Source organism: Ylistrum balloti, unplaced genomic scaffold (assembly GCF_031769215.1).
Source record: "Ylistrum balloti isolate Yb309-2 unplaced genomic scaffold, AGI_CSIRO_Ybal_v1 Utg369936, whole genome shotgun sequence".
Lineage (NCBI taxonomy): Eukaryota > Metazoa > Mollusca > Bivalvia > Pectinida > Pectinidae > Ylistrum > Ylistrum balloti.
The window spans coordinates 1086163-1100361 of NW_026782046.1; the positions used below are offsets into that span (position 1 = coordinate 1086163).

Sequence of the window (14199 nt, forward strand, 5' to 3'; positions counted from 1 at the left end):
CAGTGTATGTGTGGAAATGAAATGGACAGCAGTTTATCTGTAAAAAGTAACGCCAAATTAATCAATATAGTGTATTATATATCAGAATGTTTTATGTATAAGTATAATATTATATACTGCCTTATTCATATATTATATATAAACTATAGCCCAGAATATATATATTGAAATGTATGGGTGATGAAGTTATAGCTTCTATTATTTATTAACTTTTATATATATATTTATATATTTGCCTGGTTAAGTTCATTCATCTTTCAGGTTAAGACCAAATTAATGGTAGACTGGTTTGTGTGCATTATATTACCAGAATTTTCCTCAGAGTGCCACGCTTTTCCTATCAATACCAAGCTTCCTTGAACACTCCTTGACGTTCAGTTGAAATTTTTAAAAAGTATAAGATAATCGTTGAAACTAAAGACATGATTAGTGAGTTTTCATCGAAGCAAATTGTCATGTTCTCACTACTGACAGAAATGTAGACTGAAGAAACAGACTATTGCAGAACTAGTGGTGAGGAAAGATTTCCTTCTAACAGATATATAGTGTTACTTTCAGTAAATGCTTCCTTACACATTTTCATTGATTTCAGTTTTTCTTGGATAGAAATTATATCGTTTTGTAGGAATAAAGATTTAAAGTTTCGTTTTAAAAACCTGATCTTTAGATTTCAAGGACAAATTGACGGTACTTGCCTTACAGTACTGTTATTACATTACAATGCAGTCTGTTTACTTAAGGCTGACATTTGTTCAGGTCGTATGAGTCACCAGCAGTATCTGGGAATCGGGTGCAGTTTAAATATATCCAGCGAAAAGATATATTTGGCTTTCAATTCCAACTTCTTCAGTGTTGTGATTAAAATCTGAATTCTTACATTATATTTGAAATCCTAAAAATATTTTTAATTTAGAATCAGAAATGCTGTGTTACTCTTATAATTCAGATGCATTGTTTAGCATATGAAAAAATAAAGTTTCCAATTGGTTCTAGAAATACTTTGGCAGCAATTTTCCTGTGGACCTAACTTGTATCAGGTTCTGGAATATGGCAATTGATAAATACCAGTCTTTTTATTTGTATTTTTTGGTTTTTTTTTCATAGTTTTCTAAAGATTAAAGATAATTATGAATTTTATTGGAAAATAAAGGCTTGAATCTGGGTATCCTGATGTTGGCCTATTCTGTGTTTACACTGTTGCCTGCATGGTCGCTACTGTAAAGTCATATTCAGATCAAATAATGGCACTTGTTTTTGAAATACTCAATAATTAGACATAGAGCTATTGATATGGAAGTGTTGCTGTAATGTAGTTTTGTAAAAACATCTGCATATTTGATCAGAACTAGTCCCTGTATGTAAACTGGTAGGATTGTCAGGAACTAGTTCATTGATGTACAATGGTAAGGTTGTCAATTTATGATTTAACCAATACGATATGAAGAAATTTTCACTGTCAAATTTCTACTGTGGTAGCCTGTCAGTCATTTCGAATGAATTTGCAGCGAAAAAATTATATTATTGCTTATAATTTGTGATGCTCGTATGTGAAGAAGATTTCAAACCCAATGATAAATTGAATTAAACGTTTGAAATATGTTTGTTTGATATGAAGGAACCATTTCTGTTGTTACAGAGGGGCAGATCCCAAAGGGGGCCGCATACCTAAACCAGTCGAAGAATGAGGATGATTCGTACTCGGATCAGAAATCACCAGTGGAAAAACGGCCTGTCAAATACGAGGGTATTGGGCCAGTGGACGAGAAAGGCATGCCTCTGTCCTTTAGAATGGTAGGTGATATAGGGCTTAGGTCCTTCTGAAGGTGGTCTGCTCAAGGTCAAGGACAGCTGTTACATTTCAAGAATATATTTTAATGGGAAAACTACTGTTTACATTGAGAATCTTCAATTATCTTCAGGCATTTGAAATAGAAATAACATGGTTTGTTTGGCACGGTACTATGGCCAACATTTTTGTGAAGAATTTGATTATAGCTTTGCTGTGACTTGGAAAGCCTGGTATTATGAAAACAATAATCACTTTCAATGCTTGATGCAGAATTTGAATGACATTTTTATTTTCAGAATGTGGATGAAGAAAAGCAGCATGATTGGTACAAACAAATGTACAGAAGTCTTCACACAGGACACCGCAAAGCAGGTGAGAACCCTATACACACTGCTGGTCATTAGCTGACCACTGGTCAAATAGAAATAGCTCCAAATGTTCAAAAGAAGCAATTATCAATTACCAGATCTTGTTTTTAAGAAGGAAAAAAACTGGTGCTGATTTTTTTATTTTTGCTGGAGTTTTTTTTTTTTTTTTTGCTGCGACTCAGGTAAAAAGTGTCAGTTATTGTTTTAATTGTATTTATGGAGACGTTTTATTGATTGCCACTACAGGTAAGTAAATAAGCAAAGGTTCTACAGGTAAGTAAATAAGCATAGGTTCCCACAGTCACCTGTCCATTTTACCTTCACCCCAGGTGTGTAGGTATTGATTGCACTGTATAATGGCGTAGGGCAACCTTCAGCATATTGAGTATGCATACAGACCAAATGGAAAACGAAGGTGCCATTGAAAAAAGAAACATATATATATTAAGTAAGGTTATTTTAGAATCAAATGAAAAATGTTGTGTCCCAGTGGACATAGTTTTGAAATGTACTGTTTTTAGGTTTGGAGTTGCTCTTTACTAGTAGAATATTTAAATTTGTGTTTAAATGTAGGCACTATAACATACCATTGTGCTGGTTTACCTAGTCCCTGTTGAGCTAGCTGGTACAGAATTGTTGTGTTTTTGTGTTGTAATATATTAAGGTGTATTGTTGTACTTAAAAGACGTATTGATACCAAAATATCTCACATGTCTAAAATTTGTATACCAAGTTCTTCTGACTGTCTTTTAAACAATATAGCGTGACACAAATCATTTGTGTACAATCAATACAAACTAGGCGCTGCGAGGTCGGAGGTCAATCTTTTTAAAAAGGTTTTAAAGGCTCTTACGATCGTAATTACTGTTTATTAACACCACCAGCTAATTTACTGGAAAGTTTGCTGACTTTCAAAAATTCGAAATTAATACCGGGGTACTTGATTTTGCTGTCTGTGACTTTAGCCATTTTTGTATGTAAAACAAATGCTATTTTCACTACAATGTGAAAAAAAATTCTTTGTTTTGCAACCTTAAAACTAAAACAAAATATATCAATATGGCATTCTTTGTATACAAATGCATTTTTAAAGAACCATGGTTCAAGATAAAATTTATATGAATCCATAAAAAAATTCAATAAATAAAACATAACATCAGATATGAATATCTTTTATATATCTAAAAATAATATGATCAATATCTCATTCTTTATCAACAATTTTTTTCAATTTTGAAATTACAAGTTGAAACATGAAATAGGCTTGCCACTACTCAACTATGAATATTCTATTGTTTATATACACTATATTGATATACTTTAGAACCACTGATGGTAGCCTAGTCACACAGGGGACTTTGAGACCCATTTATATTCTAACGCTATGGAAAAGCATTCTCGGATGGCAGCATGTGATGCTGAACGGTTTTAATATTTAATTCTCTTCCATCAGGATCCCATTTTATCTTTGCTAATGTGCTAAGTGAATCATATTTTCTATTTTACAAACATCAATTCAAACTATTTCATACCACCAGCATGGTTACTTGGTCAAACAAGGGAAAATGAATGTTGTTGACTCTTTAGCTTCAATGTGTTAAATAAATTTTATTTTTTCTCTTTAGAAATCTGTACATTCTGATACAAAAATTATCTTTGAAATCTCAGATCCTGTCAGTTTAGTTATCTAATCATCAATGTCCCAAAACCTGCATTATCAGAAATATGTCTATTTCACAATTTTTGTCATTCCCACTGGTGCCATCTGTTCATAAGAGATCATTAGACACTTATCAAATACTTGTGTTCATGTTTAAAACTGATTCCCTCATTGTTAATTGTTGTCTAACAATTCTAGTTATTTTACACAAAATTAGTCAATTTTCTTTGACTCCTTAAATGAACTGCTTGATTTGTAATAAAGAAGAAATGATGAGCCCTTTTTCTGTCTACGTTATCAACTGAACCAGGTTTTGCAACTTTTTCATAATACTTGACACAAGAAAGTGAAGAACATCAAGTGAACCATTTTATTTCCAGACTCTCTTGAAATTGCCGACCTGGAGGCGTGGTTACGGGAAGCAGGTTAATATCAACTTCTCAGCCTCCGTACCCAGTTCTGATTCACCAAGTGAACAATCTACAACTATACACATCCCAGCATATTTCCCATACCTGTATACACTCAAGCCTTTGATTTCTTTGCATAAAAATTTGTTCACCCAGGTTGATGTGCTCATCTTGTACACATACGCATTCTGCCTCAGTTTGGTTTGTTGATTTGCAAATTAACTATCATTTCTTAATTTTTATTTTACCATTTTGATAAGATTAAGATAAGATTATATATCCTATATGCTTGCTTCTACCACATTGACTTGGATCCCACTTATGCCAGTCATGATTTCTCCCTTTCTGTCAAAATTTTGCCAGGTGTAAAATCCCAAACAAACAAACTAACAAACATTGCCATGTCGATATCGGATCCAGTCTTATTCTGAGTATGTTTACTGTGACTTAGAAAACTGCACATTTTAATGAATTCACATATCTCTTTGGAAAACTTGTTAATATTGATACAACATCATATTCTTCAATAAATATTAATATACAAATTATATATTATCTCTCTGATGTCTTTACCATTTTTTTTAAATTTCAAATTGGAAATCAACATGAAAGCTCTCTTGAAATAAACATTAATAATTTGCACTCTGTTCTTCCATAGCACAAGTATATCTGATTACACCACACAATAACTTCCTCATGGGTAAAAATCAGTACAATATTGGCTTAAGTTCAGCTGACCTTGTATCATTATCTCTCCTTGAAATCCTCATGATTTACCTCCCCTTTCCTGAATTACTTAATGGACGTTTCTGGTTTTCTGTTCTGCTAATAAACAATGTTTTATTTCCATTTGCAGTTTAATTGCAGACCAGGATATACTTGTATCTTCTAAAGCAACAAATTTTGAGTTTTGATTGATTTATTTGTTTATTTGTAGATTTTTATTTGTTCAATACATGGTTCATTCATTCATTCATTCATTCATTCATTCATTCATTCATTTAAATACAATCTCTATATGCTTTTACTTATACAGTTTTTTTTGTTTTTGAATTGTACACATACAAAATCAGGAACATGACACATGATTTAAAGTTGATGTTGATAACTTAGAGACCTACTGTAATAAAAGTTGATTTTAGCATATAAGGCAAATATTGCTTCGTTCTTGTGAAGCTAGTCTACTAGTCATTGGCTTCTCTGAAAATGGTAATGACATGATTTTACAGAGACAGTTTTTGTATATACTAAGAAATAGGCACATTGCCAAATTGTTTACTGCAAAAGATTATTTCAGATTTCAATCAGTTATATTGATCATTTGAAAGTCAATCATGGTTGATATATCTGTGATGTTATAGAAGGAATTCACTCCTGCTGTTTTATTTTGGAACATTTTTAGGATATATGATTTTTGCTTACAGGAACAACTGGTTATGTTAAGCCGACACACAGTGCGGATGAAAATTCATCACAGAAAGAAGGTTGGTTTTAATGCAGGGAAATAACCGTTCTCAAAACATTAGATGTTAATTCAAAAAGGATAATTTTTTTACTACTGGAAAATTTTCAGGGGAGAATATAGTCGCCACTTTGTCCATCTGTCTGTTCATCTTTCTGTCCATTCTCTAGTGTACGGGCGTAACTTTGCCCACAGTTAAGCAAGCAAGGATCATGAAACTCAGTGTATACATTAGTCATGCTAAGAAGATGTACTGTGTACTGAATTCAGTGCCTGAAACCCCTTAGTTACAGAAAAATTCCTTTTTGTTAAAATTTGCTCTTAGGCATCACTCATCAGTTTCACCGATATTTCTATTGTCCTTGTTAAATTCCTGAACTTGAAGTAAATTTGGAGTCAGTTTCGTTGAAATCACATAAACAGTTTTTAAAGTGAAGGAATCTAGTTAGATAAGATTGGTAGCAATATAATTCAAGTTGGTTGTGTTTAATCTACATGTACATCTTTCTCCAGCAAAGTATTCCTTTCCTATGTAAACTGAGCATAAACTCTCAGGATATATAGAGACAGCGTTTGTGTAATTGTCCGGTGTTTTGTATGATAATGACCTTTTTGTTTTGTTTTAATAGAACATGTACATCAATCTAAAGTTGATTCTCACAAACAACGAATTGAACAATCAAGCAAACAGGAAAAACCACAAGGTGAATCCACCGGAGTTGTGCACAAACCAAGAACTGAGTTCTCCCCAGCTGGAAGTAAACCAAGAACAGATTACTCCCCAGTGGGAAATCAATCGAGAACTGATTTCTCCCCAGTTGGAAATCAATCAAGAAATGAATACTCCCCAGTTGGAAGTAGATCAAAAACAGATTACTCCCCAGCTGGAAATCAGTCAAGAACTGATTTCTCCCCTGTAGGAAATAGATCAAGAACAGATTTCTCCCCTGTAGGAAATAAATCAAAAACTGATTTCTCCCCTGTAGGAAATAAACAAAAAACAGACTTTTCTCCTGTAGGAAATAAACAAAATACAGACTTTTCCCCAGTAGGAAATAAACCTAAGACAGATTTTTCACCAAGGACAGAGACTATGGTCAACAAACATAATCAGGATAATAGGTCCACAAGTGAATCCTCATTTTCATATAGTAAATTTACGGGAGAACCTTCATTTAAAAGAGCTGCGTCAGAGTCTAGTCGAACATCCATTGAGTCCAAAGAAAAGTCTCCAAGTGTCCAGAGCCGTATTGAGCAGCTAACGAATCCAGGTAAGTCATTGATATCATAAGTAGTGTCTAGTTTTATAGTGGGTTTTTTTTTTTTTTGGCTCACCTGGTCCAAAGGACCAAATGAAATGTTTTTAATACATCAGCTGTGTGAAGGAAAGAGATTTCCCCAGATCATTAAAATAAACTGGATCTTTCAACAAGATTCCAGTGTTATGAGCAAGTTCTGTGTTTAACTGACAATGTTAAGACTGATAAGTGTTGTCTGGTAGTAAACACACTACTGCTGTTCATTAGAATAAGTAAAAATGCTATATAATAGTTTTGTAATAAGTCTACCCCCGACTTTGATGAAAAGGTATTTAGCCTATCAGGAAATCTGATACGTCTGAATCACAATAACAGAATATAGAAATGTATCTTTATCACTGGAATAAATTTGTTCAGCAGCACTTAGAAATAATATATAATATCTCTGCTTGATGAAGAATATAAAATTTGTTTGATTACTGATTAATCTTGTCTTTGCTTTACGTTACAGCCAAGTCCCAGGACACTGGGAGTCGTAGCAACGGTCCACTTAGTCCGTCCAGTTCCACGTCGTCTCATACATCCAGAGACAAGCGGTCTGTGTGAGTATAAGTCTGTTTGGCTATAGGTATACAGACAGACGACATGTAGTCGCATGTCGTTTACCACCTTTTAAAAATCCCGAGTCATGCACTGCATGGTCCTGAAATGTTTGTTGCATAACACACTTGTGTTAGAATTGTTTATATTCCTGAATGTTGTCACATACACAATATCAAAATAAACAAAAACTGTATTGATTTTACCTCAGGAACTAAATTTTCTTCACATATGTTGTTATAGAAATATCCAAACTAACTGCAATGTTTCCTTTGATTCTTGTTTATATCCTCTTTCCTAATATCCTCGGTTACATTGGTGTTCTTACATAATTTCAATTGATAATATTAAATGTTGGAAATTGAAATTTGTCACCAATATCAATTGCAGCCAGTTGTTTGAATAAGTTAGTGAAACCTACAACAGTTCTTGCAGTTATGAACAGTTACAGAAGTAGTTATGGGAGTGATGAAAACTTTAGCAGTTATGGGAGTGGTGAAACCTTTAGCAGTTATGGGGAGTGATGAAACCTTTAGCAGTTATGGGGAGTGATGAAACCTTTAGCAGTTATGGGAGTGATGAAACCTTTAGTAGTTATGGGGAGTGATGAAACCTTTAGCAGTTATGGGAGTGGTGAAACCTTTAGCAGTTATGGGGAGTGATGAAACCTTTAGCAGTTATGGGAGTGATGAAACCTTTAGCAGTAATGAGTTTGATGAAACCTTTAGCAGTAATGAGTTTGATGAAACCTTTAGCAATTATAGGAGTGGTGAAACCTTTAGCAGTTACGGGAGTGATGAAACCTTTAACAGTTATGGGAATGGTGAAACCTTTAACAGTTATGGGAATGGTGAAACCTTTAGTAGTTATGGGAGTGGTGAAATCTTTAGTAGTTATGGGAGTGGTGAAATCTTTAGTAGTTATGGGAGTGGTGAAACCTTTAGCAGTTATGGGAGTGGTGAAACCTTTAGCAGTTATGGGAGTGGTGAAACCTTTAGCAGTTATGAGGGTGATGAAACCTTTAGCAGTTATGGAAGTGATGAAACCTTAAGTAGTTATGGGAGTGGTGAAACCTTTAGCAGTTATGGGGAGTGATGAAACCTTTAGCAGTTATGGGAGTGGTGAAACCTTTAGCAGTTATGGGAGTGGTGAAACCTTTAGCAGTTATGGGAGTGGTGAAACCTTTAGCAGTTATGGGAGTGGTGAAACCTTTAGCAGTTATGGGAGTGGTGAAACCTTCAGTAGTTATGAGAGTGGTGAATCCTATAGCACTTTCAATGTGGATGAAACTTGTAGCAGTTTTATTGGAAATGCATTCATGATATTGTTTTATGTATATGTACTTTTGAGAGTGTGACACCAACCATCCAATCTAATGTTACATAAGGCATGGTTATCATCAATAAAGTCAATCCAGAAGGAGTTAAGTTCCCCTACATCTTAATCCTCCATTATCAAAATAGTGTTCATTACTTCTCACAAAGATCACACCGACTATTAAACAATTTCACAAATAGAGTTAAAGGAAAACACTCTATCATCTGGTGTGAAATGGTCAGATTCTAGATCTTCTAATGACCACTGTCTTCACTTCCACATCAACCATGATAACATCTTTTCATAATCATTTTAATTTCATTATTCAGTTCTGTTACAATGTGTTAATGTTGTACAGAAATTTCCTCGTTTTGTTTTGTAGTGAATTTTCTGTTGATTTTATAGAAATTATCAGTTTTGATCTTCATTTCTTAAATATATAGCAGTCACTGAAAAGCTTGGTCATGCATTGCTAGGAGAGTCCCTGTTTGTACTTTCATTACATCAGAGCTGTTTATAAAAACTCAACGAAATCAAAACAATGTTCAAACTTTATGCTAGTATAGTAGAATTTATAGATTAAAATTCATTGGATTTAATTAATTCCATTTTTCTGTCAAATAAGATACATTAAGCAAGGACTCAGTTTTGATGGTGAATGTCCAGTTGTAGGAACTCAATTCTCTGGGTATTCTGAAACTACATTGATGGAAAGGTCAACTGATATATTTTTTAATATACAAAAAATTTTGAGAGTATAAATTGATCATCAGCTGTTTTGGAGTATCTGTTTGTTTTGGAAAATATGAATATATTTTCAGTTTATGTTTATGAGTAATCAGCACAAACTGATAATAGATGAAGGCAGCATTGATAAATAAGACATATTCCTGAATCATGTGACAAAAACTAGGAGAAACATTTTTGTTGTGTTTGGATGGGTTATGTCCCATCCTTTCTTCTATATATTGACATTGTTGTCTCCCTTTATATGGTAGCTGGATGACTTTGTTATCTCCCTTTATATGACAGCTGGATGCCTGTCTTGATTTGCATGGTCTTTTTTTCTCACGTGAATGATTTGACAGTTGTTGCACAAACAGTTTTTTTTCTCAGTTTTTATCCTGAAAGTTGGGATGTTATTGATTCCTGCATGTGGTTGTTGTTATAATACCAGTCTTTTGTCAGCATGTTATTCTATAGTTGATGCTTGGCTGTTTGATTTTTACATAATGAAGTGTATGAAGATATTTAGTAACAGAAAGTAGAATCATTTATACTTTTTCATTCAAAGAATAATCGGAGTGAACTTGATATATTTTGTTGGTCATAAGTACAACACTGTCATATAGAAAAAGTTGAAAAAATGTATAAATACATTTGTATTAAAAAAAAAGATTAAAGTTTTTTTGTTTTTTTTGTTTTTTTTTTTGGTTAAATTGATCATTTAAAAATTTGTGCATGAAACATGTGATAATGAAATAAATGATTGTAAAATTATGAACCTAATAGTTCTAATGTTAGAAAATCACACTTAATTGTGATTGGCTTTGACAATGCCATAGAAAGCTTAGCTAAATGTTTCTGGATTTAATGCAATTTAGCGAATCTTGATGAATGTTCCTGGCAGCAGTCGTTGGCTGATGAAGAAGTCTGTATCTTATATACATGCATACATTACCATTATGTTTTACAGAGATTACGAAATCCCTGAAGATTTACAGGAATTCTTCAAATATCTTGAGTAGGTCATATTCCATCTTTGGCTGGTTGTTGAAGTTGTATTTATCTTCTTTCTTCCTGTTTTCCTTGTTTTTATCACATATATTGTGATATGCCTTCATATTTGTTTATTTTCTTATGTACAAACAGATTCTATATACCTACATGTGTATATACATATACAGGATTAATTATATACATATACCTACATATTAACTCAAGTTGTTGTTTATTTTTTCATCTGTCATTTAAATCATAAAAATCAGCCCTGTTCTCTAACAGCATGGTGTTCATTTCATTGTGTTTAAGATTTACAACTGGTTTAGCATCAAATTATTTCTTTCATAACAAAAATTCAAATGTTTTCTGGAAACAAGGTAGCTGAAAATTAAGCAATATTAGATCTTGAAACTATACAGGTGTTAAGGTAGATAGTCCTTATGCTCTTTCTCTGTCTTCCAGCAAAGAAGAGTTCCAATATATATATGTTTTCTTGTTCTGACTGGATTATAGCAATCTATAATTACTATCATTTTATGACTGTAGTGGAAATCATTTGTATTTAACAAGAAATGATTTGTCAGTGTAAGAAATGTTGGATTCTTTACCTAAAATATAAAAAAAAACACACTTTGAAGTTTGAATGATCTGTCCTTCTTTCTCTTTTGCCATTATTGACTTGGTCCTGGTTAGAAAGAAGACCTATATTCATTATAGCTTTCCATGGGAGTTAGGGTTCATATGTTATTCAACCTTTGTTGATATCTAGGTTAATAAGTAAACAAGGAGGTGATTGGCTGTCTATCTAATTGATTTACTCGCTAAACCGAGGCGTAACGTTACGGTACAGTGCATCAATTATTGAAAGCACACATTTAGGTATCGACTGTGACCATATTTAATGAAAATTGACTTGTATGTCAAATTCACTGAAAGCATCAATAGTAATAAATTGTTGCATTGGGGTGTGAAGATTTACTGTATTTATCCAGTAATAAGCCCATGTGTGGTAATAAGCCCACTCATAACTTTTGGTGTTTTGTAAAATTGATCAAGGTATACTGTATCATTATTGTGCGATAAACCCATCATCCGACTTAAGAGTCTTTTGTAAGTTTCTTGAACTCATATGGGCTTATTAAAGGATAAATAGGTTATAAATGTTACAGTTATTTATAAAGATATTACTTCCTGTAACAATCAGTGCCCATGTTATGAGAACAGTTACCCGAGTGCTACGGTATGGTGTGATTGTGAAAGTACAGTATAATTTGTTTGAAATTATTTCAGTAACATATTATCAATAAAATTTGAAATAAAAATTATCATTTTTTTTTTGGTAAAAAATGTAGCTTGTGTGAGGATGGAACATACACTTGCGTTTGCAAGTCAATAAATATATCTTTTCTATCTAACACAACAAATGTAGTTTTTCCAAGTTTAAAGTAAGGAAATCGGATCTACTTTGTGTGATATCTTGGGACCTTGATCAGTTAGAGGAACGTTACAGATAACCTTTGACCTCTGATTGTTACGATAAAATTTGATAAACGTTACCAGGACTAGTAGCAAATTTGTAAACAAACCATGAGAAGGTTGTATTCTGTTCGCTAAGTACCGGGTAAGTAAATGATCCTTTGTACAATGATATAGATCTGATATGTAACATTAGGTATAGATATGAAAGCACAAAAATATAGAGGATTGAAATAAGAAGCTAAGGAAAAATCATTGTCAAAGTTGATTTGTTTTAAATATATATATAATATATAGGTTTTATAAAACAAAAACTTTACTCAAGAATCCAACTCACTCCAGAATCCAACTCACTCCAGAATCCAGCTCACTCCTGAATCCAGAATCCAACTCACTACAGAATTAAAAATTCAACTCTCTCCAGAATCTAACTCACTCACTCCAGAATCTAACTCACTCACGCCAGAATTCAACTCACTCCAAAATCCAGAATCCAACTCACTCCAGAATCCAAAATTCTACTTACTTCAGAATCCAACTCACTCAGAATCCAAAATTCTACTCACTTCAGAATTCAACTCTCTCACTCCAGAATCCAACTCACTCCAGAATCCAGAATCCAACTCACTCACTCCAGAATCTAATTCACTCACTCAATCCAGAATCCAACTCACTCACTCCAGAATCTAATTCACTCACTCAATCCAGAATCCAACTCACTCACTCCAGAATCTAATTCACTCATTCACTCCAGAATCAAACTCACTCCAGAATCCAGAATCCAACTCACTCGCTTCAGAATCCAGAATCCAACTCACTCACTCCAGAATCCTACTTGCTTACTCCAGAATCCAACTCACTCACTCCAGAATCCTACTTGCTTACTCCAGAATCCAACTCACTCACTCCAGAATCCTACTTGCTTACTCCAGAATCCAACTCACTCACTCCAGAATCCTACTTGCTTACTCCAGAATCCAACTCACTCCAGAACTCACTACAGAATCCAACACTCTTGCTTTCCGATAGAGATAAACTGGTAAAGTTCAACTGGGCTTCATTATGTTTTAAACTTACATCAATCACTCATGCGTTAAATCTTGAGGTGAGAGGAAGCCGAATTACCTGGGAAGTACCCACATGGTTGGGTAGGTGACCCCATACATTTCCATGTCCTGAATGGGTGTATACACATTTGTACGTGTGTGGGTGACAGAGATGGGGATGGTCGCACACATCACCAAGAGCATGTGTTATTCTCTTATCATTTTACCTATTACCCAGAAATTAACTGATTATATGTTTATTTCAATAATAAGCTGTGTTAATTAAATTATTTTACCTATTAGCCAGAAATTAACTGAGTATATGTTTATTTCAATAATAAGCTGTGTTAGTTAAACATTGTGTAATCAGGAAACCTACCTAAACGGAACCAGTGTGGAGTTTTGAGAGCACCTGTTTTATCCAGAACCTTTTACAAAAAGATATATGATGATCTATTGGAATTCTTATTGCACTCTCCTCTATTACCCTGAAGATGTAACAGCTGATTGTTATTTATTATAACCCAGCAGGCCCTAAACACACTGAATTTCATCCTGCTGTGCCTACAATGAAATATGATGGCATCAGTGTTTTGCTTGTAAAATTATCAAAATCGATAATATTGGAAAATATATGTTCACCCAAGGGTATAACTCTGACAAACAGTACATACCATATTTATCTATCTAATTCGTAAGTAAATGTTAAATTGTTGTTACTGTTATTTCTAAGGAGCCGAAAATGAAATATCACTTTATAATTTGTATGTTAAGGCATGTTGTAAAATTCCCTTTGATGTCTGCTTCTATAATGGTTGAGGATAATTTTTATGTTTTTATGAGTAAACATGGACCAGCAGGATATTAAATGATGATAATAGGTAGAAATAGAAGTTAAAAATAATCATTACATGTTCACACCTGTGACAACACTGTGTGGTCTGTTTGGTGTGAAACAGAGCCAGTATCATTACAACTGATCAAATGAGATTATGTGCATCTGTGATCACGGTCAATGTTGGCAAAGACGTTCCTATAATACACATAACTTTATTGATCAGGATTGACCCCGAAAATGTAACAGCTGTCC

General features: G+C 33.5%; 1 protein-coding gene across 7 annotated transcripts in view; it reads left to right on the plus strand.

Annotated features, from left to right (window-relative positions):
* The window catches only part of LOC132547177 (uncharacterized), a 138005-nt gene that overhangs the window by 80090 nt on the left and 43716 nt on the right, over positions 1–14199 (plus strand). For 6 of the 7 annotated variants that reach the window (XM_060210932.1, XM_060210933.1, XM_060210939.1 and 3 more), the window contains 7 exons: positions 1637–1791; positions 2086–2161; positions 4198–4242; positions 5652–5711; positions 6319–6960; positions 7460–7550; positions 10562–10609. In XM_060210932.1, coding sequence (XP_060066915.1) covers positions 1637–1791; positions 2086–2161; positions 4198–4242; positions 5652–5711; positions 6319–6960; positions 7460–7550; positions 10562–10609 — 1117 coding nt within the window. The remainder of the gene's footprint in view (positions 1–1636; positions 1792–2085; positions 2162–4197; positions 4243–5651; positions 5712–6318; positions 6961–7459; positions 7551–10561; positions 10610–14199) is intronic. The other variant, XM_060210934.1, reaches the window with a different exon arrangement.